Genomic DNA, 27,523 nt, shown 5'->3' on the forward strand with positions numbered 1-27,523 from the left:
CGGAGAGCTTTAAAATGTGAGGTAATTAATAACTCCACAGTAATCACACTGGTTCCAATGTAGACATTTTAAATATGAGATTTATTTAAATTTAAAGAAACACTGAAAATAAACACTTTTAACAAATTATATCAAAACACTTAAAACATAATCTAGGAATGTTAAACATAAATTCTCAATTCCAAAAAAATGACATTCATAGAATACATCCTGGAGTTGGCCAATTTGGAGTTTACTCAAAATCTAGCATTTTTATATAAGCTTCACCATCAACCCTTCCTAAAAGTCTGTGATTGCAATTCAACTTTATAAGGTGAATCAAGTCTTCTTTGCAATATCCTCACCTAACTTTTTCAAACACCAACACTTATACCAGCCAGGAAATTATAAAATCGTATGAAACTTACACTGGAGGGCTTGATGAAAAGGCTGTGTCTATATAGTCTGCTTCTCACCTCAGCAAGCACGCACGCACACACGCAAAACTCTCAGATATAGATGCCAGGACAGTCTCTTGGTTACGTTACCCAGCAAAGTGCACGTTTATAAATGGCATTCTATTATGTATGAACTAAAAAATATGTGTTTTAAAAAGCCCTTGAAACGGGGGAGTGGACTAGGCCTGCATTAAGCACAGAAACCAGAGGTTTTTACAAGACGTCAACGACCTGCCTGTCTCCAGCTGGCTCCGGGGGGCCGCTGCCCACTGGCATCGCCCTCAGAAAGACAAGACGGTCTTGTTAATGATTTCCACCGACTCCAGAATCTCATCCTCCTTGATCACAAGCGGAGGCGCAAATCTGATGATATCGCCGTGGGTTGGCTTGGCCAGAAGTCCATTATCTCGAAGTCGCAGACACACCTTCCAAGCGTCGTAATCTAAAGACCAACAGTTAAACATGTAAGCTGATCCAAGAGGAACGCCTGCACCGTCCCTTGCCCCGTGGGCACAGATGGGCAAGGGCGGCCTGGCCAAAGAGAACTCCCACTCACTACTCAAGAAAGGCAGCTCTGAGTTGCAAGCTTGCTTTGTTCCTACTCTTACAAATGAAGTTACTTTTCAGCAATGGTTTTCTGTGTTTTTTTCCTTTGGGGCCGTGCCTGTAGGAAGCAGAAAGTCCTGGGCCAGGGATCGAACCTGCACCACAGCAGTGGCCCGAGCCACAGTAGTGACAACACCAGATTCTTTACCCGCTGAGCCACAGGGACATTCTAGCAATGGTTTGAACGGTTATGATTAGACATGGTTTCTGTTCGTTTTTCATAAGTGAAAAGTGAAAAAGACCAAGCAAAAAAATTACACGCTGAGGTGGATGTAATTAATTACACAAGGAATCAATGCAAAAAGAGCCGGGGTAGGATACGGATAATGCACTGGCCTAGAATAAGCAATACTCAAAAACCCAGTGAATGCTGCATGTTCCTCATCCGGGTTTGCTTCCTGAGCTAAAAGAACTAGACTCTCATTATTTTATAGCACAATCCTCAACCCTGGCTGCAGCAGAATCACCAAAGGGGACCACAGTCAATGCCTGAGCCCCCGTCCAGACCCATCAGATCAGTGTCTCCATAGTGAGGCTAGGCTTGGATTAATTCGTCTGAAAGCTCCCCAGGTGACTGTAAAATGCAGTCAAGGTTAAAATCACTGCTTTAAAAGGAGGGGTTATGGCAAGGAAATCCAGCCTGGACTCCTTAAGGGTTACAAATGATGCGTTGAACATCCAACACTCAATTAAGTGGCAGCTGGGCTTATTTTTATTATCAACATCATCGTCATTCCTCTTATTGCTACTGCTCCCACTGTCTCTATTGATATGCAAAGAACGAAAGCAACGGAGAAGAGCAAAGAGGAAATGGATTGGAAAGTGCCCTGGGCAGACTCACGAAGGGAAAATAAATGGAAATCCAGTGCTGTGCAATTAACCTGACTAACAAATGACTTAAAGGAATAAAAACAGGTGAAATGAGTTAAATGAGCCTTCATGCCAGAAAGAGCTGGTTTTTTAAATCCATTCACAGAAAGCAGGCAACGCTCTGCCCAAAAGACGTGGTCAACGGGAGGCCGGTAGACGGTTTCGACCAGCGGAATCCAAAGACCAGATAAAATGCCACATGTGTTTGGAGCTCTTCCTCCAAAAAAGAGTATCTGGTAACATGGTGGGACTCCGTACCTTTGGTTTCTCTAATAACAATCGCATTCAGTAATCCTTTCCCTCGTACGGTCGTTACGATGTCAGAAGGGAGCTTCATGAGTTCATTTCTCAAGATGGTACCCATCTTCTCGGCATTTTCAGCAAGGTTTTCTTCTTCCAAAACCTAACGTTTCAGGAGAAATTACACACTCGTTAAGATTACCTCCTTTGGAGTTCCTGTCGTGGCGCAGTGGTTAACGAATCTGACTAGGCACCATGAGGTTGCAGGTTCGATCCCTGGCCTTGCTCAGTGGGTTAAGGACTTGGCGTGGCCGTGAGCTGTGGTGCAGGTCGCAGACATGGCTCGGATCCCGTGTTGCTGTGGCTCTGGCATAGGCCGGTGGCTACAGCTCCGATTGGACCCCTAGCCTGGGAACCTCCATATGCCATGGGAAGCAGCCCTAGAAAAGGCAAAAAGACAAAAAAATAAAATAAAATAAAATAAAAAGATTGCCTCCTTTTACGCTGTCCATCGGAGCGGAATGTGGACTCTAAGCAAAGGAAGAACACGATCAGGTAAAGTCCAGGGTAACTTAACTTCCATTTGCTTCGAAGCCTCACCAGTCGGATCTCTAAGTAAACATATGGTACCGCAGAGCCTTGTTTTACTGACAAACCCATCACCAATCTGATTTCTGTGCAAAATAAGTTTATTTAATGCAACTGGTATGCTTTCTTATTAGGTGAACCAATCAATGACCTAGATATACTTTAATGTTTTACCGGCAATAGTTTCCTTTGCTTTTTTCCCCGAATAAGTCCATCCTCAGAGGGAAAATTTTATGCCTTCCGTAGGCACGTAAGGAAATAGGTCTAAATGCACTCAAACCCACACTTTTAACAACAAAAGGCCAAGCATGCTAAGCCAGGGGCCCAACAGGCCAGGCCTGTCAGAATGGGAGCTGTGAGGACCCCCCCCAGGCTCAGGCGCCCAGACACCCAGGAGACTGCAAACAGGGACACCCACAGACAAGAGTCCCATCTGCTCGGCCAAGGTCTGATGACTTTTTGAGAACTCCTTGTCCCGAAAAATCTTTCCTCTGTACTTCCTGTTTTGTAACACTGGGCGATCTCATGGCATTTCTCACACACCCGTGACTCAAACTTAAAAGTCAACTTCCAACTTCAACAAGGACTAGCTACTGTACAGCCGCCGCCAGTCCTCACTCACCTCAAGGGCTGCGATGGCCACTCGGCAGCCCAGGGGATTGCCACCATACGTTGACCCATGTTCCCCTGGCTTAATGGTCAGCATTATTTCATCATCACACAGCACCGCGGAGACCTGAAAGACAGAGAACTCGGCACTGACTGCGTCGTTTCTCAGACGAACTATTCCGTATTCGTTTTTTTTTTTGAACTATTCGTATTCTTTTTTTTTTTTTTTGAACTATTTGTATTCTTACCAAGAACACAAATATTTATGAAGCTGATACGAAATTTAACATAAAGCTTTACAACAAGAGCTACCCATCTGCCACCTTAGCTACCAATGAAAAACTGAGTGATGCCCTAACACGTGACAAGCACCCCAGGCACCCTTCAATGCATGGAAGAGCTTGGGGCAGGGGGCAAGGGGGAGTGCCTATGCCATGCGGAAGTTCCCGGGCCAGGGATCAAACCTGAGCCACTGCAGTGACACTACCAAGCCCTTAGCTGCTAGGCCACCAGGGAACTCCGCAGAATAGCATTTTGTAACCATAAGAAAGCTCTTTCTGCAATGATATAATTTAGAATTCTTTCCATTCTCAAGGTGAATTGTTTTGCTTAACTGCTTAGCAAACAATGTGCTTGCACTATTTTCAGAGCCCTTTAATCCATACCAGTTGCTGGCTCTGAATAGCAAACCCAAGAGTTACAATCAAACATTAATTCTTTCCAATCTCTATCAGTCATGGTTTTAAACCATTAGTGATGGTACATTTATGAACAATGGGAAAAAAGCATAGCATCTACCAGAGTACTTCAGGGATAAAATGTTTCCACCCAAAACAAGTGCCATGGAACAATTCTCAAGGCACACTCAGTTCTTCAGTTAAAATTAACTAAGTGCATCACCCCATGGAACTCTGAAATGTTTTTATTACACATACTCTAGATGACCTATTTTTATAGCACACTAGGTAAAAGCAGGCCATCACAAAGGCATCACTGGGGAGTTCCCTGCTGTGGCTCAGTGGCAGTGAACCCGACTGGTGCCCATGAGGATGTGGGTTTGATCCCTGGCCTCGATCAGTGGGTTAAGGATCTGGCATTGCTGTGGCTATAGTGTAGGCTGGCAGCTACAGCTCCGATTTGACCCTTAGCCTGGGAACTTTCATATGCCACAGGTGTGGCCCTAAAAAGGAAAAAAAAAAGGCAATATTGTCACAAATGGCTAATGTAAAAATATCTAAGGACTCATGAGAGTAGGGAGTAGAAGGAGAAGCTGGACCTTCAACTTACAGGGTATAAGCCACCAGAAAGTGCCTTTCCCAGAAGGATGATATCAGGTCTGACATTTTCATGATCAACAGCCAGCCATCTACCAGTTCTGGCCAATCCTGTTTGTATTTCGTCAGCAATAAACAGAACCTATTGGAAAACAACAACCCAGCATTAATTATCATTTACATTTCCACAGAGAAAGAGTGAGCTTTATTGTATCTGTCTCTGCACAAATCTGTCATTCTGACCTTCCCTCAGATTTGAGAAAACATCTTAATTAGCCGTGCAACTTCCACGATGTCCCAGGAAAATCCTGCAGACACACCAGCTATCTCCTGGGCCAGGCCACACTCTCCCCAGAGGCCCACGCTGCACTGCTCTACACGGTGCAAAGGCACGTGTGCAAAGGGAGGGTAGGGGGGCTGAATATAAGTACCCTGGGAAGACATTCATCTCCCTGTTCACTCCCCACATTTATTAGTATTTACTGTGAGACAAAAAAAAGAAGAAAAGCAAAAGAGTTCCCGTCATGGCGCAGTGGAAATCCAACTAGAAACCATGAGGTTGCAGGTTCAATCCCTGGCCTCGCTCAGTGGGTTAAGGATCCGGCATTGCCATGCGCTGTGGTGCAGGTCGCAAACGCGGCTCGGATCTGGCGTTGCTGTGGCTGTGGTGGAGGCCGGCAGCTACAGCTCCGATTGGACCCCTAGCCTGGGAACCTCCATATGCCGCGGGTGCAGACCTAAAAGGACAAAAAGAAAAAAAAATTTCACTTTGTATTAAATGTGTATTAGCTTGGTGAGAAAAGAGGGGGAGAGAGCCTAAATTCCGGAGCAAAGGGACATGACAGTGTCTGACAGGAAGGAAGGTGATGAGGGCCTGGCCAGCACAGCCTCAGCTTCTCTGCAGGTGCTCAGGAGGGCACGAGAAGCTTCTGGAGCTTGTAGAATGAGGGCTCCCTCTAGTGGAGAGGTGAGGGAAGCGCCCGTGTCCCATCAGCTGAGCCCTAAAAGCAGGGGTGCCGGCGGGGACACCACCTGGTGCTGGGTACAGAGCTCGCGCACGCCCACGAGGTAGCCTGGATCCGGAACCACGACGCCGGCTTCTCCCTGAATTGGCTCTACCATGAACGCAGCAACGTTTGGATCCTGAAGCGCGCGCTGGAAAACAATACGGATATGTTTTTAGGAACTTCCTTTCGAACCTGTTTGGAAATTAGAAATCATACAATGCACGTATTTTCCCATTCATTACAAGTGTGCAGGAGTTCCTGTCCTGACTCAGCAGATACAAATCTGACGAGAATCCACGTGGTTGCAGGTTCGATCCCTGGCCTCACTCAGCGGGTTAAGGATCGGGCGTTGCCATGAGCTGTGATGTAGGTCGCAGATGTGGCTCCGATCTGGCGTTGCTGTGGCTGTGGTATAGACCAGAGGCTACAGCTCTGATTGGACCCCTAGCCTGGGAACCTCCATATGCCGCGGGTGCAGCCCTAAAAAGACCAAAAAAAATACTTTAGCGGAAGACAAATCTAAAGTGGTTAGTTAGTTGTCAGGATTAGACCACAGAACCTAGATTCTCCCTGTTGGAAACTGACCGATACAAAGCACAAGTCTGAAGTCTTGGCCTAACTTTTTAGATTCTCCGTACAGATGCTTGTTTTTAATTCATACATTCAACAAATGTAACTTCTATTGACTATGAGCTGAAGCGCCAGGATGCTAGTCATGCAAGTACCTCGAGAGCAGGCAGATCGCTATATGGAATGATTTCGAAACCTGGCATAAATGGTCCAAACCCGTCGTAACTGGTGGGGTCTGTGGAACTGGAGATCGCAGACAACGTTCTTCCCCAAAAGTTTCCAGCTAGGATGGAGAAATAAACAGTCATTATTTCAAACAAACACCCACGGTTAATAAGCACTATCCACCCAAAAGACCTTAGGAAGCCTGATTTGATTTGATTTTTTTTTTTTGCCTTTTTGCTTTTTAGGGCCACACCTGCAGCATATGGAAGTTCCCAGGTTAGGGGTCAAATCAGAGCTACAGCTGCCGGCTAGCAACGGGAGATCTTAGCTGAGTCTGCAACCTACACCACAGCTCACAGCAACACTGGATCCTTAACCCACTGAGCAAGGTTAGGGATCGAACCCGCGTCCTCATGGATACTAGTCGGGTTCATTACAGTTGAGCCACATGGGAATTCCAGGAAGCCGGATTTTTTAAAAAGCAAGGGTTTCCTACTTTAGAGAGCCTCCAGTGAGCTTATTAAACAAAATCTGATACTTAGCACACTGGTTCATATGACCACTGAGGTCTGGCCTTGCATTTACTATTCTAGGTACATCTCCACGGAGCCTCCCAACTGCAATACACAGCCCCTGGGGATAGATATTTGTCTTTTCTTTCAATAATCCCAACTCTAACAACGGAGATATTCCATGTATATTTTTCTAGTGATAGTTCTTCTAGACACATTTATGACAGTGATAATGTCATAGACACGGTCCTTCAAGATCCAGCCCTACAGGCTAACTGTTCTACAGGATGAATTTTTAAATTTCACTTAGATAAAATATCCTCAGGCAGGAGTTCCCGTCATGGCTCAGCAGAAAGGAATCTAACTAGGATCCATGAGGATGCAGGTTTGATCCCTGGTCTCACTCAGTGGGTTATGGATCCGGCGTTGCTAGGAGCTGTGGTGTAGGTCGCAGGTGCGGCTTGGATCTGGCGTTGCTGTGGCTGTGATGTAGGCCAGAAGCTACAGCTCCCATTTGACCCCTAGCCTGGGAACCTCCATGTGCCGCGGGTGTGGCCCTAGGAAAAAAAAATCCTCAGGCAGTCTGACCACTGTTAAATACATCTTCCCAGCTATTATAAGTTGTTATATGCGAAAGGACAGACACCGGCCTTTGTTCAGGAACACTTTTTACCCATTAATATATGTAATTTATAATTGGAGGATGGATCAATGACTTTGAATTTGCATTTACTTCATCATGAGTGAGTTTAAGCATCTTTTCATGTGGCTAAGGGCCATGGGCCCATCTTTCGTTATAAACACTTTGTCTCTAGCCTATTTATCTATCAAGTAGATAGAAACTTTTTCTTCTGTTTTCAGAAACTTTTTATTTAAGACTATTGAAATTTTTTGTCTGTAGTTTCAATTGCAATTTTCCCAGGTTAACATTTGTCTTTTTACCTCACGTGGTATTGCTTTTCCCGTGCCAAAGTTTTGATTATTAATTTTTTTTGATTGATTCTCTCGGTTTTATTTCAGAACCAAGCACAATTATTGGAGTCATTTAGAAAGAAAGAACCCTGATCTGAGTTGCCCAAGTTCAAAGAAATCACTGTCGGGAAGACGGGAAGACGACTGGCAAGCTCCCTGCGCTCACGGAGTTTCCACGCTGATGGGGAAGAAAGGAGACCCCACAGCACAAGCCAGGGAAGTAAATGCACGAGATAACTTCCATGTGGGTAAGTTCAAGGAAGGGAAGAAACAAAGCAGAATCAGAGAAGCTTGGGGGGTTTCCCACTTTTTTTTTTTAAATATCTTTCCACCACTTCTGCCAGCAGCAACTCAATTAATCCAGTACTGATTCTCTTCAGTTGGCTTCATTGCGTCTCCAAATCCTCCCCTTGCAAAGCCTCTCTCAGCTAGGGCTAATCCCCACGTTATGTATCCACAAGCAGTCACATACTGGTTCTGCCCAGGCTTGTTTACGAGAAAATGCACCAACCAGCCCATGAACCGATTTGCTCTCCTCCATCCGGCCTCTGAGTCCTGTGCTCTGCAGCTCAGCCTGCAGGGTAAGGGACTTGTGGCTGGGGACAGTCTTCTGTCTCCGCCCACTGACCAGCCTCCTTCACCACCCAGGGAAAACACCTCTGTACCCCGTGCTGGCATGGGACAGACTGGACACAGTCTGTAAGAACCAAAATCACGAGAAATGCCATTCTTGTTTGCCAGACAAACAAAATGTTGTCCTACAGCTGAGAAGGCACAGGATTCCAAACCACAGATCACAGAGACGAGCAGACTTTTTTCTTCAGAAAAAGAATTGTCACCCCTCCTCCAAATACCAGTCATCAGGGCAACTCTGGATCCTATTATATTATGGGGTTTATACCTTAACTGCACGTGTTCACAAGACAAAATATTTAATGATTTCAACGATCACAAGACAAGCATCTTGACCACGCACAGGGACAAATTTATCCATATTTATGATTTTACAAATGAAAATTGAAGCTTAAAAGTCAGAACGAATGTCTTTTTTTTCCCTTTTTTTTTTTTTTTTTTTTTTGCTTTTTAGGGCTGCTCATACATACGGCATGTGGAAGTTGCCAGGTAAGGGGTCAAATTGGAGCTGCAGCCACAGGCCTACACCACAGCCACAGCAAAGCAGGATCTGAGGCGTATCTGCAACCTACATCACAGCCCACGGCAACGCCAGATCCTTAACCCACTGAGCAAGACCAGAGGTCAAACACATCCTCATAGAGCTAGTCAGGTTCATGACCTGCTGAGCCACAACAGGAACTCCCAGAACCAATATCCACTGAACTCATTACCAAGATCCCAAAAGTCAGACTATATCAATAATCTGCATTAACTGCTGGTCTTCCCAATGAGTACGCAAGTCCTTCCTCTCAGCCATTCCCAGAAATACCTCCAGGGCAACTCCAGCCCTCCACTTCCAACAGCTTCTCAGAACACGACACAATAACATATCAAATGCTGAGGTTCAAGCTTCCTATCATACTCGGGACATGGCCCCCCTGTAATATAACCCAGCCTCAACAACCTCACACAAATGCTCCATCATCAGTAAGACCAACCAATTAACCAGAAAACTGCTATGGGACAAATCAGATAAGCAGAGGGAAAATAAATCAGCCAGTCACCCATTTTAGGGAGGGAGGCGTGTTTAGGAGAGAAAAATCCCATATATGAAGAAATACTTGGAGTTCCCATCATAGCTCAGTGGTTAACGAATCTGACTAGGAACCATGAGGTTGCAGGTTTGATCCCCGGCCTTGCTCAGTGGGTTAAGGATCTGGCGTTGCCGTGAGTGGTGATGTAGGTCGCAGACGCGGCTGGGATCTTGCATTGCTGTGGCTCTGGCATAGGCCGGCGGCTACCGCTCCGATTGGACCCCTAGCCTGGGAACCTCCATATGCTGAGGGAGCGGCCCAAGAAATGGCAAAAAGACAAAAAAAAAAGAAAAGAAAAGAAAAGAAATACTTGGAAATAAACCCAAGAAAAAGAAATCCCACAATTTTTATGAAACACACGGCAAATAACACACATATAAGGCAAGCACATTAGGAAGATTTCATTGGTAAATTCACATGGTAAGTGATACTGTGTGTTAGAAGCACAGCAGTTAATGCTGAATTTCACATACCTGCAAAAATGATCTTTGCTTTGTATTTTGGGATACCCTTCACCGTATAGCCCCATCTACGAGCGATTTTGCAGGCAGTCTCTCCAGCCTCCACCCCTATTATCAAAAGAGAACGTTTCTCCGGTTTTAAAAATGTTTTAAACGATCGGAAATCCTAAGACTTCCCTGGCTATTTAACAGTGACAACCACAAAAAGCAAACACGTTACCTGTATTCATAGGCAGGACCTTGTGGTAGTTGAAAAGCTTCGTAATGTACTCCTCGTATTCCCCGAGCACGTCATTGTAGAAAGCCCTCGACGTCAGGGTCAGTTTGTCCACCTGACGTTTCAGAGCGTTCACGATCTTTGGGTGGCAGTGCCCTTGGTTCACAGCGCTGTAGGCACTCAGGAAGTCGAAGTATCTCCTGCCTTCTACATCCCAAACGTAAACACCTAAAATGTAAGGGAATTAATTTTAGAAAAATCACCAAATGACATAAAGTTCAAAGATTAAAACTGCTGGCCACCAGCCCTCTGAATACCTACACATAACTCCTGGTCCATACAGAATTGTGGTTACAGCACAATATAGAATAAATTATATTTCATCTGTTCAGCTTCAAACTACATATGTAACAGCAAAACATGAAAAGCTTTTATAAACTCTGATTTTATAACAAGTGAAAGCTTCTCTCTCTTTTTTTTTTTTTTTTTTTTTTTGGCCCTGCCCATGGCATGTAGAAGTTCCTGGGCCAGGGATTGAACCTGCAACACGGCAGGGACCTGAGCCACAGCCGTGACAACACTGGCTCCTTAACCTGCTGAGCCACCAGGGAACTCCTAGAGTGAAACCTTTATTCCTGGAAAACTGGAGTTTGGAATTTAAAGCTGGAATTTAATGGTAGAAGTTATGTATAACGTAAAAATCACAATTGGTTGATTACAAAAACCAAAAGAATAGGCAGAAAGGACTTCCGAATCACATCTATATAAAAAGGATCTAGTAGCTGGAATTCTTACAACTCAAGATATACAGAAAGATATACATTCCAGTGAAAAAATGGGCAAAGAGCTCCAATCGACATTTCTCCAAAGAAGATATGCAAGTGACCAACAAGCACAGGAAAAGATGCTCAGTCTCATCAGTCATTAGAGGAATACACATCAAAACACAATGATAGCATTTGACACCTACCAGGATGGTTATCCTTCTCTTAAAAAAAAGAGAAGGGTGGAGAAACTGAAATTCTCCTATTATCACTAGTGGGATGTTAAATGGTGCAATACCTGTTGAAGACAGTTTGGAGTTCCTCAACAAGCTGAACGGAAAATTACCATAGGAGAACTTCCCGTCGTGGCTCAGTGGAAACAAATCTGACCGGCATCCATGAGGATGCGGTTCTATCCCTGGCTCCGCTCAGTGGGTTAAGGATCCGGCATTGCTGTGAGCTTTAGTGTAGATCACAGATGCAGCTTAGATCTGGTGTTGCTGTAGCTGTGGTGTAGGCTGGCAGCTGTAGTTCCGATTAGACTCCTAGCCTGGGAACTTCCATATGCGGGTGTGGCCCCAAAAAGAAAAATTAATTAATTAATTAATTAAAATAAAATTACCATATGACCCAGCCATCCCACTCCTAGCAAGACGTCAAAAAAAAAAAAAAAAAAAAAAGAAATGAAGTGGAAGACAAGTGTCCAAACACAAATGTGTATACTGATGATCAGCGCGGCGTTATTTAAAAAGGTCAAAAGGTAGAAGCGCTCCAAACGTCCAGCAACTGATGAACGGACAAACACGTGGTCTATTCCTAAGACTGAAGAGAATTCACCCAGAAAGAGCAACGAAGTACCAGCCCATGCTGCCACCTGGATGAACCTTGAAAACACTGTGCTAAGTGAACAAAAGCAAACATTGACAGTTCACGTACTATGATTCCATTTATATGAAATACCCAGAAAAGGCAAATTCGTAGAAACAGAAAGCAGATTAGTAGCTGCCAGGTTCTAAGGGGAGGAGCACATGGGAAGTGACTGTCTAATGAATATGGGGTTTCCTTCTGGGATAAAAATAAAGTTCCAGAACTAGCTAGAGGTGATAGTTGTACAACATTCTGAATTACTTGATGCCACTGAATTTCATGGTTAAAGTGGACGATTTTATGTTGTATGCACTTTACGACAATTTTTTAAGTTGATCGTAGATATTAAGTATTGGGGGCTTAACCTCTAATTTCTACCATGTACTTAATATACTGTCAGGTGCTTTTGTCCCTTAGCTCATCAAAAGCCCCAGTGAGAATGCTACTATCCCTACAGAACAGAGATAAGAAGAAGATTCTTATAACCTACATGGGAAAAAAATATGAAAAAGAATGGATGTGTGTATACATGCAACTGAATCGCTTTGTTGTAGCCTGTGTTGTGAAACTAACACGACATTGCAAATCAACTACATGCCAATATGAAAGAAAAAGGTTTTAATTTAAAGAAAAAAGAAAGAGAGAATTCCTATTGTGGGCAGTGGAAACAAGTTCAACTAGGATCTATGAGGATGCAGGTTCTATCCCTGGCCTTGCTCAGTGGGTTAAGGATCAGTGGGTTAAGGATCTGGCATTGCTGTGAACTGTGATGTAGGTCACAGACACGGCTCGGATCCTGTGTTCTGTGGCTGTGGTGTAGGCCAGTAGCTACAGCTCTTATTCAACCCTTAGCCTGGGAACTTCCATATGCCTCGGGTGTGGCCCTCAAAAACAAAAATGAATAAATAAGTAAATAAATAAAAGAAAATGGAGTTGCTAAACCATCAAAAAAAAAAAAAAACCTAGATGTTTGGATTATAACTAGCCCAAGCTGGCTAGAATCAGGAATTGAACCTGGTCAGATTCTAGAGTATATACTCTGCTACTATAAATAAAGAGTATTTTTGCAAAACAAAACTGATTCCAAATCTGTAATACATAAATCTAGATTTTCATTTGTTCAAAAGAAGCTTTATCTATATTACAGTATTGGTCCCAAATTTAAAATACCAGCAAACAGGAGTTCCCGTTGTGGCTCAGTGGTTAACAAATCTGACTAGGAACCCTGAGGTGGCAGGTTCAATCCCTTGCCTTGCTCAGTGGGTTAAGGATCCAGCATTGCCATGAGCTGTGGTGTAGGTTGCAGACGTGGCTCAGATCTGGTGTTGCTGTTTCTGTGGCTCTGGCGTAGGCTGGCAGCTACAGCTCTGATTTGACCCCTAGCCTGGGAACCTCCATATGCCACAGGAACAGCCCCAGAAAAGGCAAAAAAGACAAAAAAAAAAAAAAAAAAAAGTTAATACTCCCACGTACCATCTTCTGGCTCACAGCTAAGTAATAAACTTTGGTTTTATTTAGTTATGGTTATTATTTCAACATGTGGATTAAATCATCATTTGGCAACAATAGCAATCATTTACTCAGGCAAGAATCATTAACGGGTGCGAAAAGTGGGAGTAAAAATTTGCTGAGTAACCCTGTCTCCACAAGATGTTTCAAAGGGAAAAATAGTAAATTCGCAATGGAGAGGCCTGGCAGACACTACCTACCAGTACCCCCCAAACTGAGGTTCATTCGAAAAATTACTGGCCTGTACTCTCCAAAAACATCAAGGACAGTGTTCCTATCATGGCTCAGCGACAACGAATCTGAGAGCATCCATGAGGACGCAGGTTTGATCCCTGGCCTCGTTCAGTGGGTTAAGGACCCGGCCTTGCCATGAGCTGTGGTGTAGGTCGCAAACGCAGCTCAGATCCGGCGTGGCTGTGGCTGTGGTGTCGGCCAGAGGCTGCAGCTTCGATTCAACCCCTCGCAGGAAAACCTCCATGAGCCGCAGGTGCAGCCCTAAAAAAAAAAAAGACAGAAAAAAACATATCAAGGTCATGAAGACAAAGACAGAGGAAACGGTCTGGATTGGATTTATCAGACCTGAAAACTGAAGGCAACCCAAGACCAGAGATCTTCATTTGCTACACAAAGCAACAAACGAAACCTGGGTCAGGCCTGCAGATCAGCGAACAGAGCTGTGTCAATGTTTTATGTGGTCTATTTGTCCTGATTTGGATCATTCCATTTTGTTCTAGAAAACAAAGCCCCTGTGTTTCAGGAAAGTTCCACCAAGTACTTCGGGTAAAGAGGCATCAGGTCTGCAACTTCCTCTCAAACGGTTCAAGAAAAAAAAGTGTTGTCTGTGTGTCTGGAGAGCAAAGATTAAGCAAATGCGGTAAAACGCTGGCACTTGGGAAATCTGGGTGAAGTGTAAAGACAAGTTTTAGCACCACGGTTAGAGCTTTTAAGCCTAACATTATGCCAAAATAAAAGCGAAAGGGAGGGAGTTCCTGTCGTGGCTCAGAGGTTAACGAACCCGACTGGGATCCATGAGGCTGCAGGTCCGATCCCTGGCCTTGCTCCGTGGGTTAAGGATCCGCTGTTCCCATGAGCTGTGGCTTATGTAGGCTGAAGATGCCACTTGGACCCCCCGTTGCTGTGGCTGTGGCATAGGCCAGCAGCTGTAGCTCTGAATGGACCCCTGGCCTGGGAACCTAGAAAACAAAGACAAAAGACAAAACAAAAAAGCTAAAGGGAGGCAAAAATGACTGCAATATTATAGTACTTGTTGCATGTCCTACATCCCCGCCTGGCAAGGTCCCTCATGACAAAGGCTGAGTAAGTGCATCTCTGTATCAACACAGCCCCAACACAGCAAGTTCTAGACAGTCACGGAATGTTGAGTTGATCCTCTCTGCAAGCGAGAAATTACACACATCTGGAAAAACAGCTAGGGAGAAAAGGCAAAAGCAATGTTTACAAAACCTTAAAGCAAACCAAAAAGGGGGTGGGCTGGAACGTACCTTTCCCTCTCTCCAGGGCCACAGGTAAAGGATGGTAGTTGTGGGCCCCATATTTAGCTTCCCGCTCAAAAATGTAATCAGAGGATGGAGGCCCTTGGATGGTTCTTTTCGTTGCAACAGACGTCGCAGAAGCCACTGTAGAATGAACGCCACGACGAAGGAGAGTGACAGTCTGCAGATGGGCTAGTTTGGAAAACATGGTGTCCTTCAAGGAGGAAGACCAGCAACCTGTCCAAAAAGTGAAGGCGTAGAGAGTTAAGACCTTCCGGAGCAGAGGCAGGTCAACTCCCTTGCTGAGCCTTTACCAAAGGGTCAGGAAAAGAAGAGAGAACTAAGAGCCGACTTGAGCCTTGCCTCTGGGAAGCCTGAAGGTGCCCCGGGGAGGACAAGCAGGGACACATTTACAGTAAAACCCAGCAAGCACTGGCGTGGTGTGCAAAAAGTGCTGCAGGCTGGAAACTGCAAGGAGACCAATGAAAGGTGGAAAGGCTTTTTCTTTCCACCAACTCCTTCGCATACCATCCGAAGGTTGTATAATAAAGACACACACACAGCTACACACACAGGTACACCTTCTCCCTGGGGCATTCAGCCAAGGCTGAACAGCGGAGTGACTCAAGAGTTGGCACCTAATCTTGGAGACTGAGGAACCACTCAGAAAATATTTATTTACGTGGGGGTGTGAGACTTTCAAAGATAAGAGCCCAGAGCCAGAGACCAAATCAGAGGCGCAGGCTGCCTGGGAGCCGTTGGGGGGCGGGGGGCGCAGAGGGGCTGAGGACTGCTGTGCATATCAGCTCTGTCCTAGTGAAATTAAGAAAGGATTTGGCTCTACATAGGTAACAGGGATGAACCAAAGCGAAAAGAGATGAGGAAAGGAAAAGTGATTTCTTGGGGGAAGGGAAGGGCTGCTTAGAAAGGCAAAACCTGTTTCTTAGCCACAATTATCTAAAACTTCTATAGGTCCAAATCATCATACACAAAGGTGAAAGGTAAGAAGATGGGGAAAAAATGTTTTGTAATGTATAGCAAACAACCTTTGAGGAGCTTTTTAAGTGGAAGAGACCAGACACAAAATAAAACAGTATGTATGAGATGCAATGATGCAACTCTGAAAAGAAAACTGTCTACCCTGCTAAGACGGTGGTTCCTATAAAATTAACCCCCAAAAAACTGCACCACAAAAGCAACTGTTTAAAGGAGAAAAAGGCAACCAGGAACTAGAGAGTATCAAGTTATGACAAGCCAAGAAGTTTAGTAATAAATCTTAAATATCACTGAGCAAACTGGCATTCATTCGCTCACAATCTATTTATATATTTCAGAGTCAATTTCTCTCCTCTCACCAGCACCAGCCGGAAGACCAGCCCCCATCACAGTTCTTCACAAGGCTTTGTAACCAACTGTATCACTGAGAGTCCTGATAAGCCATGAAGTACATTCTGAGCTAAGGAAGAAGCCAAAAGTAACAAGAAAACGGGAAAATACACAGCAACCATGTGAGGGCAGGGGGTGGGGGGATATTTTTTAAAGATAAATTCAAGATTAGTGGAAAGTTGCCAAACATGAAACGTACTTAATATGTCTATAGCTATTTTTTTTTAAAGAGTAGTTAATTCATGTTTCAACAGAGCTCTGTCAATAAGTCAAGCCAGCACGCAGTCTGAACTGCCAGATTAGTAAAACCTATTACTTGGAACTTGACTCGCTTCCCAATCAACTTGGCACTACCCAGTAAATCCAATATGTTCAGGCATTCGCTAAACAAAATCCAGCACTTGCCAAGACTCACCCAACTATCCTTTCTTCCCACAGTACAGATTAAATACAGATTTTTTCACTGGAGATCCAGCGACGTCTTCAGAGCGTTCAGTAACCCCTGAAATAAATTGCAGATGTATGTGCCTAAGTGCATTTTTCGAAGATCCCTAATTTCCACTAGATTTTATTTCAAAGAAGTGTATTAACCACAACCAAAAAATTACGTACGAATCATTACACTGGAGATAGCCGCTAGCAAAAATGCAAAAACTTCTGGTTATACTTGACAGAACTCACCCAAAATATTAAGTCTCAAACATTGATTTTAGGACTTCTCTTGTGGCGCAGCGTTATCACTGCTGTGGCACAGATTCAATCACTGGCCAGGGAACTTCCATGTGTTGTGGGCCCAGCCAAAAAAAAAAAAAAAAAAAAAAAGCAAACACAAATAAATAAATAAAACATTGATTGGTTTTTAACTTTATTTCTTGACTAGAGACGCAGTAAGCATTAATGCTCTGTTTGACCAACTTAAAAAAAAAAAAAATTTACTTTTCGCCTTGATCAAATTAGCAGTAAAACACAGTGTCACTTAGATACCATTTGTTTTTTTTTGTTTTGTTTTTGTTTTGTTTTGTTTTGTCTTCTTGCCATTTCTTGGGCCGCTCCCGTGGCATATGGAGGTTCCCAGGCTAGGGGTCCAATCAGAGCTGTAGCCACCGGCCTATGCCACAGCCACAGCAATGCGGGATCCAAGCCACACCTGCGACCTACACCACAGCTCACGGCAAGGCCGGATCCTTAACCAAATGAGCAAGGGCAGGGATCGAACCCGCAACCTCATGGTTCCTAGTCGGATTTGTTAACCACTGCGCCACGACGGGACCTCCTAGATACTATTTAAACTGAAACACTTTCTGAAAAAAATCTCTAACCACAATAAATAAAAGCCTTAAAAGTGTTTGTGCTCTTAGACAACTAATTTCACCTTTTTTTTTTTTTTTTTTTTTTTTGGAGGAAACAGAAAAAGTTGCTTTAATCGCCAGGCTACTTAGAGCTGTGCTCTCTGACTTCACTCTTAAGATTCTTTTTTTTTTTTTTTTTTTTTGGCCGCACCTGAGGCATAGGGAAGTTTCCAGGCAAGGGATAGAATCCCAGCTGCAGTTTCGACCTACACTGCAACTACAACACCGGATCCTTAACCTGCTGCGCCACAGTAGGAACTCCCGGTTTCAAGACTCTATTCGAAAGAAATAGGACGGTGGACATTCGTGAATAAAGCATGTTCAACAATGTGAAAATGGTTCAACATAATCACATAATACATTCTCATTTAAAATAATTACAGTTCTTAATGACAAGAAGAGATTTTGTTCGTTTTTTGGGGTTTTTTTTCTTGTCTTTTCTAGGGCCGCATCTGTGACATATGGAGGTTCCCAGGCTAGGGGTCTCATTGGAGCTGTAGCTGCCGGCCTATACCAGAGCCAGAGCAATGCGGGATCCAAGCCGCGTCTTCGACCTACACCACAGCTCACGGCAACGCCGGATCTTAAACCCACGGATTGAGGCCAGGGATCGAACCCACAACCTCATGATTCCTAGTCGGATTCATTAACCATGATGGGAACTCCCATAAAGATGAACGCTAAACATTTTTTCAACTGGGAAGTCAAACAGTTTAATGCATCAAATGCACTAGGATCCTGTAAGCACGTTTCTATTAAAGAACCTTCTGTGTTCAACTTACTGTGCTTGGCATAAGAAGCATTAGACCAGAATTAAGATGGGCTTAAAAATAGCCAACATCAACAATCTCCTCCTACAAAAAGGCTTGGAAAACCAGGACAGTAGCGTGTTAAGTTCCTCAGAGTTTGGAGACCAGGACTTAAATTCTAGCTGGGGTTCTTAAGGGTAGCTTTGTTTGAATGACTGTCAATCGTTTTTAGTTTCAATGCCTCAATTTGTAAAATGAGGTTAAAGTCGTTCAAGGCCATTATTGAGGATTAAATGGGATAATATTAAAGCACTAAACAGAGCACAAAATGGCCCCTCAATGAGTTCCTTCCCTTAAATTCATAAGGGAGTTAGCCATTTTCTGCAACATGAAAATCAACAGTGCATGGTTTCTTTTTTAAACTGGAGCTTTTCCTCTTTGAAAAAAAATTTTCCTATTAGGAAAAAATTAGAAACACAAAGCAGTTACCTGCAATTCCATACTTAGGAGAGGTAGCCATTAACGTTTCATCTTTTTCTATGCATAAATAGAAAATTATGCATAGAACACATTAGCTTTTTTTCACCCTTCCCTATAAAATAGACCTTCTGAAGACTCCCAGGAACCTTGCTCGGATGTTTGCCACAGGTCCTAACACTTCAGGACACTTGTTTTCATGCCTGTCCCCCTGAGAGAATCCTACCAGGCTCTTTGAAAGGCCAGTAACCATGCCGTAAAATTCACTTTGCATCCCCAAAACCTAGCCCAGGTTTGAGCACCCCGTCAAAGGAACAAGGGTATTTATTCCTAAACAGACTTCAAACTTTAGAGGGAGTCAGGGCAGCAACAGAGAGCAAGGCCATCCAGAAAAATGGTTAAACAAACCACCCCTGATGGAGCTAGAGGAGGCTGGCATGGCGAGACCAAGAATTATCTTTCCAACAAGAGTTCACTTCATTAGGTTAGTTCACTCCAGGCTGTGCATTTAAACTTGACCCTCACTCACATCCTGGAGACGAGGTCAAATTGGTACTGACAGCAAAAAGTTTTAACACTGAATGCTTTCAGTAATCCATAGAATTAACAAGGCCCTTCTGGGCGTTCCCTGGTCATCTCGGTGTGGTTAGGATTTGGCACTCTCACCGCTGAGGCCTGAGGTTCAATCCCTGATCTGGGAACTGAGACCCCACATCAAGCCTCTGCAGGCCACGGCCAAAAACATAAAATTTAAAAATTTTTTAAAAAACAAGGTCCTTCTTCAAGTTACTATTACTCCCACCTACCTAATCCAAACTATCTATGCTAGAATGTTCCTAAAATAAAATTCCATAAATGGCTGCATTTTGAAGAGTTAATGTCGCAATCACTATGAAATACTATTTTTTTTTAATCACTCTCAACGAAAAACCAGCATAAATTCATCAAAAAGCCATTTATAATACCCCACTGGAGGGATAAACTTGGTTTTAACTACATTTGTCAAATATTTACTTTTCCTGAGGCAATCACTCGCAAATACAGTTCTTTTTGAACCCTTCTGCCAACAAACGTGTTTCTTTATTTTCTTTTTCTTTTTTTTTTCTTACGTAATCTGGCTGAAATTCAACTCCAAGTGCGTCACTCGCAAACACCTTAAGCCTTACAACCAAAAAAGGGCTGGCTCAATCATACCACACCTTCCCCACACCTCCAAAATCCATTCATCACTATTTTCACATGTTTGAGATTTCACCCAGGTCCCCTCAGAAAAGGGCATAAAATATCCCCACGAGTAACTGTAATAAAGTCAGGTTATGGGTGAAAATACAAATATTTTCAGACAGGCTCTTTGAGGGGGAAAAAAAGTCTTTTCAAGAATTGTTACCATTCCAGGAGTTCCCTTCATGGTTCAGCAGTTAACGAACCGGACTAGGATCCATGAGGATGCGGGTTGGATCCCTGGCCTTGCTCAGTAGATCCCACGTTGCTGTGGTGTAGGCCCGTAGGCCCGCAGCTGTAGCTCTGATTCAACTCCTAGCGTGGGAACTTCCATATGCCACGTGAGTATGGCCCTAAAAACCAAAATTGTTACCATTCCAAATTATACTGGGGGTTTTTTGGGGGGAGCAAATGCAAAACTGGAGTTCCCGTCATGGCTCAGTGGTTAATGAATCCGGCTAGTAGCCAAGAGGTTGCAGGTTCGATCCCTGGCCTTGCTCGGTGGGTTGAGGATCCGGCGTTGCCGTGAGCTGTGGTGTAGGTTGCAGATGCAGCTCGGATCCTGAGGTGCTGTGGCTCTGGCGTAGGCCAGTGGCTACAGCTCCGATTAGACCCCTAGCCTGGGAACTTCCATGTGCCATGGGCTCGGACCCAGAAAAAGGCAAAAAGACAAAAAAAAAAGAGCAAAACTAATCTTGAATATCATGAAAAACTGTAAAACTAAAACATTTTATTATTTAATTTTTTTTTTTTAGGTCCACACCCACTGTACATGAAAGTTCCCGGGGTCTAATCCAAGCTGTAGCTGCCAGCCTAGGCCACAGCCACAGCGAGGCAGGATCCGAGCCAGCGAGGCCAGGGATAGAACCTGTGTCCTCTTGGATACTAGTCAGGTTCTTCTCCACTGAACCAAATCTTGTTTTTATTAAAAAATTCTACTTTCCTACTTGGATCTCTTTTCATAGTCAGGGACTAGATTCTCCAAAGATGGGACCAGGATATTCTAATGAAAGAAGCCTACTGTCTCTTTCAAATGAGTAAGATGACTTTGGATCACATACCTAAAGCTCCAGCTTCAAGTTGAGAGAACCTGTTTACCACACAGAAACTCTTACGCACCCAAAGAAGAGATGCAGAACCGAGAAACCGGAGTTCAGCAGTTTCTTAAAGCCACTTCATTCCAAAGACACGCCTTTCCCCCTCAATTTATCACCTTAATTTATCAATGAGGAAAAACTCAACACCAAGACGGTTAGAGCTATAGTGACAGAGGGAGGAGACTGTAGGTCACTGAGGGCAAGTATCCCACTGAATTCCACCAGAATTGATTACTGCTCAGCACTGTTGGCAATGGAACTCGAGGGATGAAGGCTTCGTGCTGAAAGCCCTATTGTCCCTAATAGCCTGATACCACGTAATTAACCTGCACGGTACCGTTAAGGTAAGGCTCTACTTTGCTCATTTTTTATTTGGACAAAAGCTGGAGGAGAGAGATAGGCAGGTTGGCTGCGGAGTCCAGGAAACCTACCCGGAAGGACTCGGACCCCGTCCCAATATCTCCATCGGCACCCCCCGCCCTATAATAAAGCCCACCCTTTACTGAGCAGTGCCCGGGTATCCAGAATGCGCCCTCCTGGCCGACCTCAGGAACCCAGCGTGCCCGCAGCCCCCGCCCCATGCGCCAGGGCCCTAAACACCTCCCGGGAAACCAAGAGGCGCCAGAGAGGCTCTGGGCCGAGGCTCGGAGATCCCGGGGCGCCTGGGCTGCAGGCCGGGGAGAACCGAGCACCAGCCTCTACCGGCAGCGCGCCAGGGCCCGGCCAGGCTCCGCCCGCCCTGGCAGGCGAGGATGCCACATCCACGGCCTCTCTCTCCTCCGGCCTTCTCCGCCCGCCGCTCCGGGCCAGGATGCGCTGCGCCCCTGCCTGTCCCGACTGCGCGCAGGTCGGTGTGTCTCCCGCCCCCGGTGCCTGCCGCCAGCCACGGAAACCGGGGGCGGAGGTGGAGCCTGCCTACCAGCGGAGGCCCAGAGCGCCCCCTCAGCCCGCTCCCCACGAACCCCAGACCAGAGCCACCCGCACCCGCCCGCCTCGCCCACCGGGATCCGCTGAGCCTGCGCCCCGCCCTATCCTCGGCCCCGCGGTGCCCGAGCAGATACCTGGCGGCGCCGCAGTCGACGAGCCGGAACACACCGTGTCAACCGAGCAGCAGAGACGACAGAGGCGCGTCACAGAGCTTAAGACACCGCTTCTGCCCCGCCCCCGGACGCCCTCGCCGCCCATTGGCTGGCGGAGGAGGGCTGGGCACCAATCGCCGTGGGCCCGCCCCCTGCCCCCGGAGCCGCGCATCCCCGACTGAGGCTGTGACGCGGAGTTCGAGCCCGCCTCACGCCTTTTGGGAAGACTTTTGAGTCCCCGTGTTCAGGCGTGACCAGGGCCTTTTCTAAAATCGTTCACTGGCGGGAAGACAAGGTCCGAAGGGATGAAACGTCGGTTGGGCCCCCTCCTCTCGAGGCTGGACGGTAGGCTGGACCTCCAGCGCTGCTTTCCCCTAGCCGCGCTCCCAAGTCCTTGCTTTGCCGAGCCTTATGCGCGGCGCCAGCCCATCCCAGCCCCAGACAAAGCCGCGGCCCCCATGCCCTTGAACCCTGATGTGTTGCAGCGCTATTGCGCTTCTCGTGGCTGTTGATACTGAAGTGACTGCAACACCCTCGGCGTAAGTTTATCTGTGGCGCGACTCCTACAAGCCCTTAGAAAATTCAGAGGTCAGAATAGATAGGCCAGATAATCTCTTCTTCGAATTGGAAGGGACTTGGACATTTTTGTTATATACTGGGAGACAGAGCTGGAAGTGAGGAAGCGACTTTTTCAGGGTTATCCCGGAGGTGAGGGGCAGCCCACCCCCGCGTGTCGACCCCCTTCTCTGAGGTTGATGGCAGACAGCTCAGGGACAGGACTGCACATCAGCGACATGTTCCATTAGACCTCCCTCATCAGTAAGGTCCCAACTGCAAATGGCTGGCACACTCCAAAATGGAAAATTGAGGTGTATTTTTTTTCCTCTGTCTCTGTGGCCACACCTGCGGCATATGGTGTTCCAAAGCAAGGGGGGTCCAATCAGAGCTGCAGCTGCAGGCCTACACCACAGCCACAGCAACACCAGATCCAGCTGCACCTGCAACCTATGCTGCAGCTTGCAGAATCTGGTATCCTTATCCAATGAGCTAGGCCAGGGATTGAACCTGCATTCTCATGGATACTATATCAGGTTCCTAACCTGCTGAGCCACAACGGGAACTCCAGAGTGTTTGGGGTTTGTTTGTTTGTTTGTTTGTTTTTAAGGAATAATTTAAGCATGAAGGCACTTCAATTGGGTATGAACTACAAGGGGTAGAGGAGTAAGCTGGGGCTAGTGCACCAGGGAGGCCATTGTCACCCCTAGGCCTAAAGGGGGCTGTTTCCAAGACCAAAAGACAGAAGAGGATAACTGCAGAGTTCCCACTGTGGCTCAGCAGAGAGGGATGTGACTGGCATCCATGAGGACTTGGGTTTGATCCCTGGCCTTGCTCCGTGGGTTAAGGATCCTACATTACTGTGGCTGTGGCATAGGCCAGCCACGGTAGCTCTGATTTGACCCCAGCCTGGGAACTTCCGTGTGCCGAGGGTGCGGCCCTAAAAAAAAAAATACAAAAGAAGAAGATGCCACCTGTCTGGGCAGTGGCCATCAGTGACCTCCTGGGAAGGAAGCTAGGATGAGAAGTGTCCTGACCTCTCTCGTGTCCTGCCTGGGTTCTCCATGGACCAAATCTGTTAAGAAGCCAGAGACCTAGGGAGTTCGCCAAGGGCAGGTCGGCCTTCTGCCTCACAGGCAATATGGGGAGAAGATGGCATAGGAGGCCAAATGGAACTCAGTCCACACCCAGAACCATCTGAGATGAGCCTTAGCTTGGTGGAGAGAAAAGTCGAAGCTATATGCGCTGGAGGACAATGTGGGCACAAAGGCCAAGCTGTAAACAGCAGAGTCCATGCCTGCAGCCGTCTAGGGCAAGAGAGCAAGAGAGATTCAGTCCTCTGTGGCCCCATCTGCCTTAGGCCAAGGTCACTTACTCTGATTGCTATGTCCATGCCCTCTCAGGAGCTCAACGAAAGTAGGACTTTGCCTTTCTTTTTTTTTTTTTTTTTTTTTTTTTTTTTTTAATGTGGTTCCATATCCCTGAACACAATGTGAGTAATTTCTTGGTAGTTAGATTGTTCTGCCCCCAGGCTCCAAGAAGAATTGTTTCTCCGTGGTCCTTCTTCACAAACCTGGCAGAGGTGTCCAGCCAAGCCCAGTTCTTGGAGCACTTACAGGGCCCAGTAATCGCCACTTCTGCCTTGGCAGGTAGGAACAGGTGCTTCTGTGCTCATGAAGGGGTTGTGACATCGTCCAAGAACGGAGTAACATCAAAATGTGTTGCAATGCTTTGGGGCTTACAGATAAATGTGCTCTTTAAAGACAAACTTTTCATGTGCCAGAAACTGCTGAGACTGTCTGGGTGGCTTTATCTCTTCTCCCTTATCAGAAAAATGCAATGGGTACAGGGAGCATGAAATATTTTATGGTTTTTCTAGCTAGTTGAAAAATAACTAGCCATTGTTTTTCAGCTTAAGGTGCTCTTGGGGACCTAGACTCGAAAGCAGCTTGTTTTCAACCAAGAAACAGAGCTGCTCTGTTTGTATGCATTTTGTTTATACAGTCTAGGAACATGTGAGGGCAGAGCAGTGACTACAAAGATTTTCAAGCTTTTAGATTTTAAAAATTGCTGTAGCTTCAAGTAGTTAACTATATGGAAACCGTCAAACCCGCAGATGTAAAGACAGACCCCATTACAGATATCCAACACCTAAATTAACCTCTTTCATTCGGTCCACAAATGTCACTTGAGCGCCTACCTGCCAGACCCAGCAAGCTTTCAGATTAGGCAAGAACATGTGAGACTCGTTAATAGGAGGGAGAAGTTCAGGAAATGCTTCCTCAATGGGTGTGAACTGAACTCTTGCAACTTTGAAAACGCTGCAACTACACAAAAAAAGGAAAGCATTCTTCTTTTTCTTTCTTTTTTTTTTTTTTTTTTTTTTTTTTTTTGGTCTTTTTACAGCTGCACCCGAGGCATATGGAGGTTCCCAGGCTAGGGGTCCAATTGGTGCTGAAGCCATTGGCCCATGTCACAGCCACAGCAAAGCAGGATCCAAGCCACATCTGCAACCTACACCACAGCTCATGGCGACACCAGATCCTTAACCCACTGAGCGAGGCCAGGGATCAAACTCAAGTCCTCAAGGATACTAGTTGGGTTCATTAACCGCTGAGCCATGAAGGGAACTCCTCTTCATTTTCCTACACAGGCAACTCTCAATTGTTCAATCACAGAAAAGGGACATAGGGATTAGGCTGGCCTCTTGCTCTCCATTGCATCCTCTCTTGCCCACTTCGTTGCTACTTGTGATGAATACAGCCCACATCGACATGGACTTGAAATGATTGAAAAGGAAAATCCGAGCTGACAGTCAAGGAGAAAGTCTCATAATGAGACTCAGAAAATGTTTGGTACTTTTTAGCCAGCAGAAGAAAAATTTTCCCCAAGGTTATATTCATCCTAAAAGACATCTTCCAGCAGATTTGGCAAATATACAGAACTCAGGCCTCCTGCCACTACTACACTGAGACGGGTCAGGCATTTATATTTGGAGAAAAGTTCTGGAATGGCAGGGATTTGGCAGGAGTAAGCAAAACAGTGAGGAGAATTAGAGAGGGACATAGCTGGCAAATACTCTGACCTTAAATCTGAACTGTGGGTGACAGGCACAGATTCAGAAATTGTGCCCTTAGAATCTTGGTTTTTGGGAGGAGGAGGAGGGAGGGGGATGGACGGGGTGTTTGGGGTTGGTAAATGCAAACTGTTGCATTTGGAGAGGATAAGCAGTGGGGTCCTGCTGTGCAGCACAGGGAACTATGCCCAATCTCTTGCTTTAGAACACAATGGAAGATAGTATAAAACAAAGAATGTATATTTATTTAGGACTGGGTCACTTTGCTGTACAGCAAAAATTGAAGGAACATTGTAAATCAACTGCCTATTTTTTTTTTTTTTTGTCTTTTTTTAGGGCCACACCCGAGGCATATGGAGAGTCCCAGGCTAGGGATCCAATGGGAGCTGGAGTCGCCGGCCTACGCCAGAGCTACAGCAATGTGGGGTCCCAGCTGTGTCTGCAACCTACAGCTCACGGCAACACTAGATCCTTAACCCACTCAACAAGACCAGGGATCGAACCCACGTCCTCATGGATGCTAGTTGGGCTCGTTAACCACTGAGCCATGATGGGAACTCCTCAACTACCCTTTAAAAAAATTTTTTTTTAAATCTTGGCTCTTAAAAATAAATAAAGTCTTAGATCTGCCCATAAGGATACGCCTGCTGGGATGCTTGTGTTCTCCTCCATAGCTGAATTCCACCTAAGACCTCCAGCTGCAGCTCCTGCTTTTCCCCACAGGATACCCTCCCTGACTCTCCAGGTCAAAAGGATCCCCCGTCACCATCAGCACTGCCTGTCCACTTGTCATAGCACTGCCCGCGGTCATTGTTTGATTACTACATACCTCTAGTTCTATGTCTTATCTTCCTAACCCGACTATAAGTTCTCAAAGGTAAAGCGTATCTTACAGGATTTTACAGCCTCCCAGAATCTATCTCCCTGTAACTTTTAGTAGGAATGCTTTTTTCTTTCTTTCTTTTTTTTTTTTTTTGGTAGGAATTCTCATTCACCACTCGCCCCAACCCATCTTTATTCTCCTGAGGCGGAATTAGAGGCAGAGTAAGTGCCATTCTTAGACTACGATCCTGGGATTCCAAAGCCTAAATGGCCCAAAGCGGCGGTCCCCACTCCTAGAACAGTAACAGCCATTCAAAGCACTGGAAGCCTGAGTTGAAAGAAGGATACCTCAAACCTTTAGTGTCTGCTAACATAATTCTGCTTGTCCAAGGGCTGAAGCGTTATCACGTGGGCCTGATACATTTATAAAGGCGTGGGATCTGGAACAGAGCTGCTCCAGAAGGTAGGCTCTGAAAGGATCTTTGAGGTTGGTGACTGCAGTTGGAAGACAAGGGTGCCTGCCAGCCTGAATTAGGAAAGAGAACGGAAAATGCCTGAAGAGGGATGGAGATGAACCAGGGCAACTCGGTAAAGGGCTGTTTACATCAGCTCCATAGCGAATATTTAAAAAGAGGCTCAATTCATGGAGCTGTACATTTAGCTAATTCTCAAGATTGAAACATAATAAATGTTATTTTGAACGTATGAAGAGGTAGATTCGATTTTAGAGCTGCAGAGCCTGAAAGACCTAATCTAGCACTTTTGAGGACAGAGAAATCCAAGACGCCGAGGTAAAGGGGCTCCAGCCAGTGCTACAAAAGAGGTGATGGCGCAGCCAGGAA

The 27,523-nt window shown here is 45.5% G+C and overlaps 1 protein-coding gene across 5 annotated transcripts; it reads right to left on the reverse strand.

Annotated features, from left to right (window-relative positions):
* Positions 1-62: 62 nt before the first annotated feature.
* OAT (ornithine aminotransferase) lies at positions 63-22,283 on the reverse strand. Of its 5 annotated transcripts, none has more exons than XM_021071999.2 (12): positions 22,211-22,283; positions 17,757-17,880; positions 16,672-16,758; positions 14,880-15,107; positions 10,241-10,465; positions 10,033-10,128; positions 6,357-6,484; positions 5,657-5,779; positions 4,638-4,766; positions 3,364-3,477; positions 2,172-2,316; positions 63-879 (listed from the first exon to the last, which is right to left on the reverse strand). In XM_021071999.2, the coding sequence occupies exons 4-12, from the start codon at positions 15,076-15,078 to the stop codon at positions 719-721; spliced, it is 1,320 nt and encodes a 439-aa protein (XP_020927658.1). In that variant the 5' UTR covers positions 15,079-15,107; positions 16,672-16,758; positions 17,757-17,880; positions 22,211-22,283; the 3' UTR covers positions 63-718.
* Positions 22,284-27,523: the final 5,240 nt, after the last annotated feature.

The sequence above is a fragment of the Sus scrofa genome, chromosome 14, assembly GCF_054392235.1.
Source record: "Sus scrofa isolate SSC_HxYL_T2T_F1_AM1 chromosome 14, Sscrofa_HxYL_maternal_Yorkshire_Landrace_v2.0, whole genome shotgun sequence".
Taxonomy (NCBI): Eukaryota; Metazoa; Chordata; class Mammalia; order Artiodactyla; family Suidae; genus Sus; species Sus scrofa.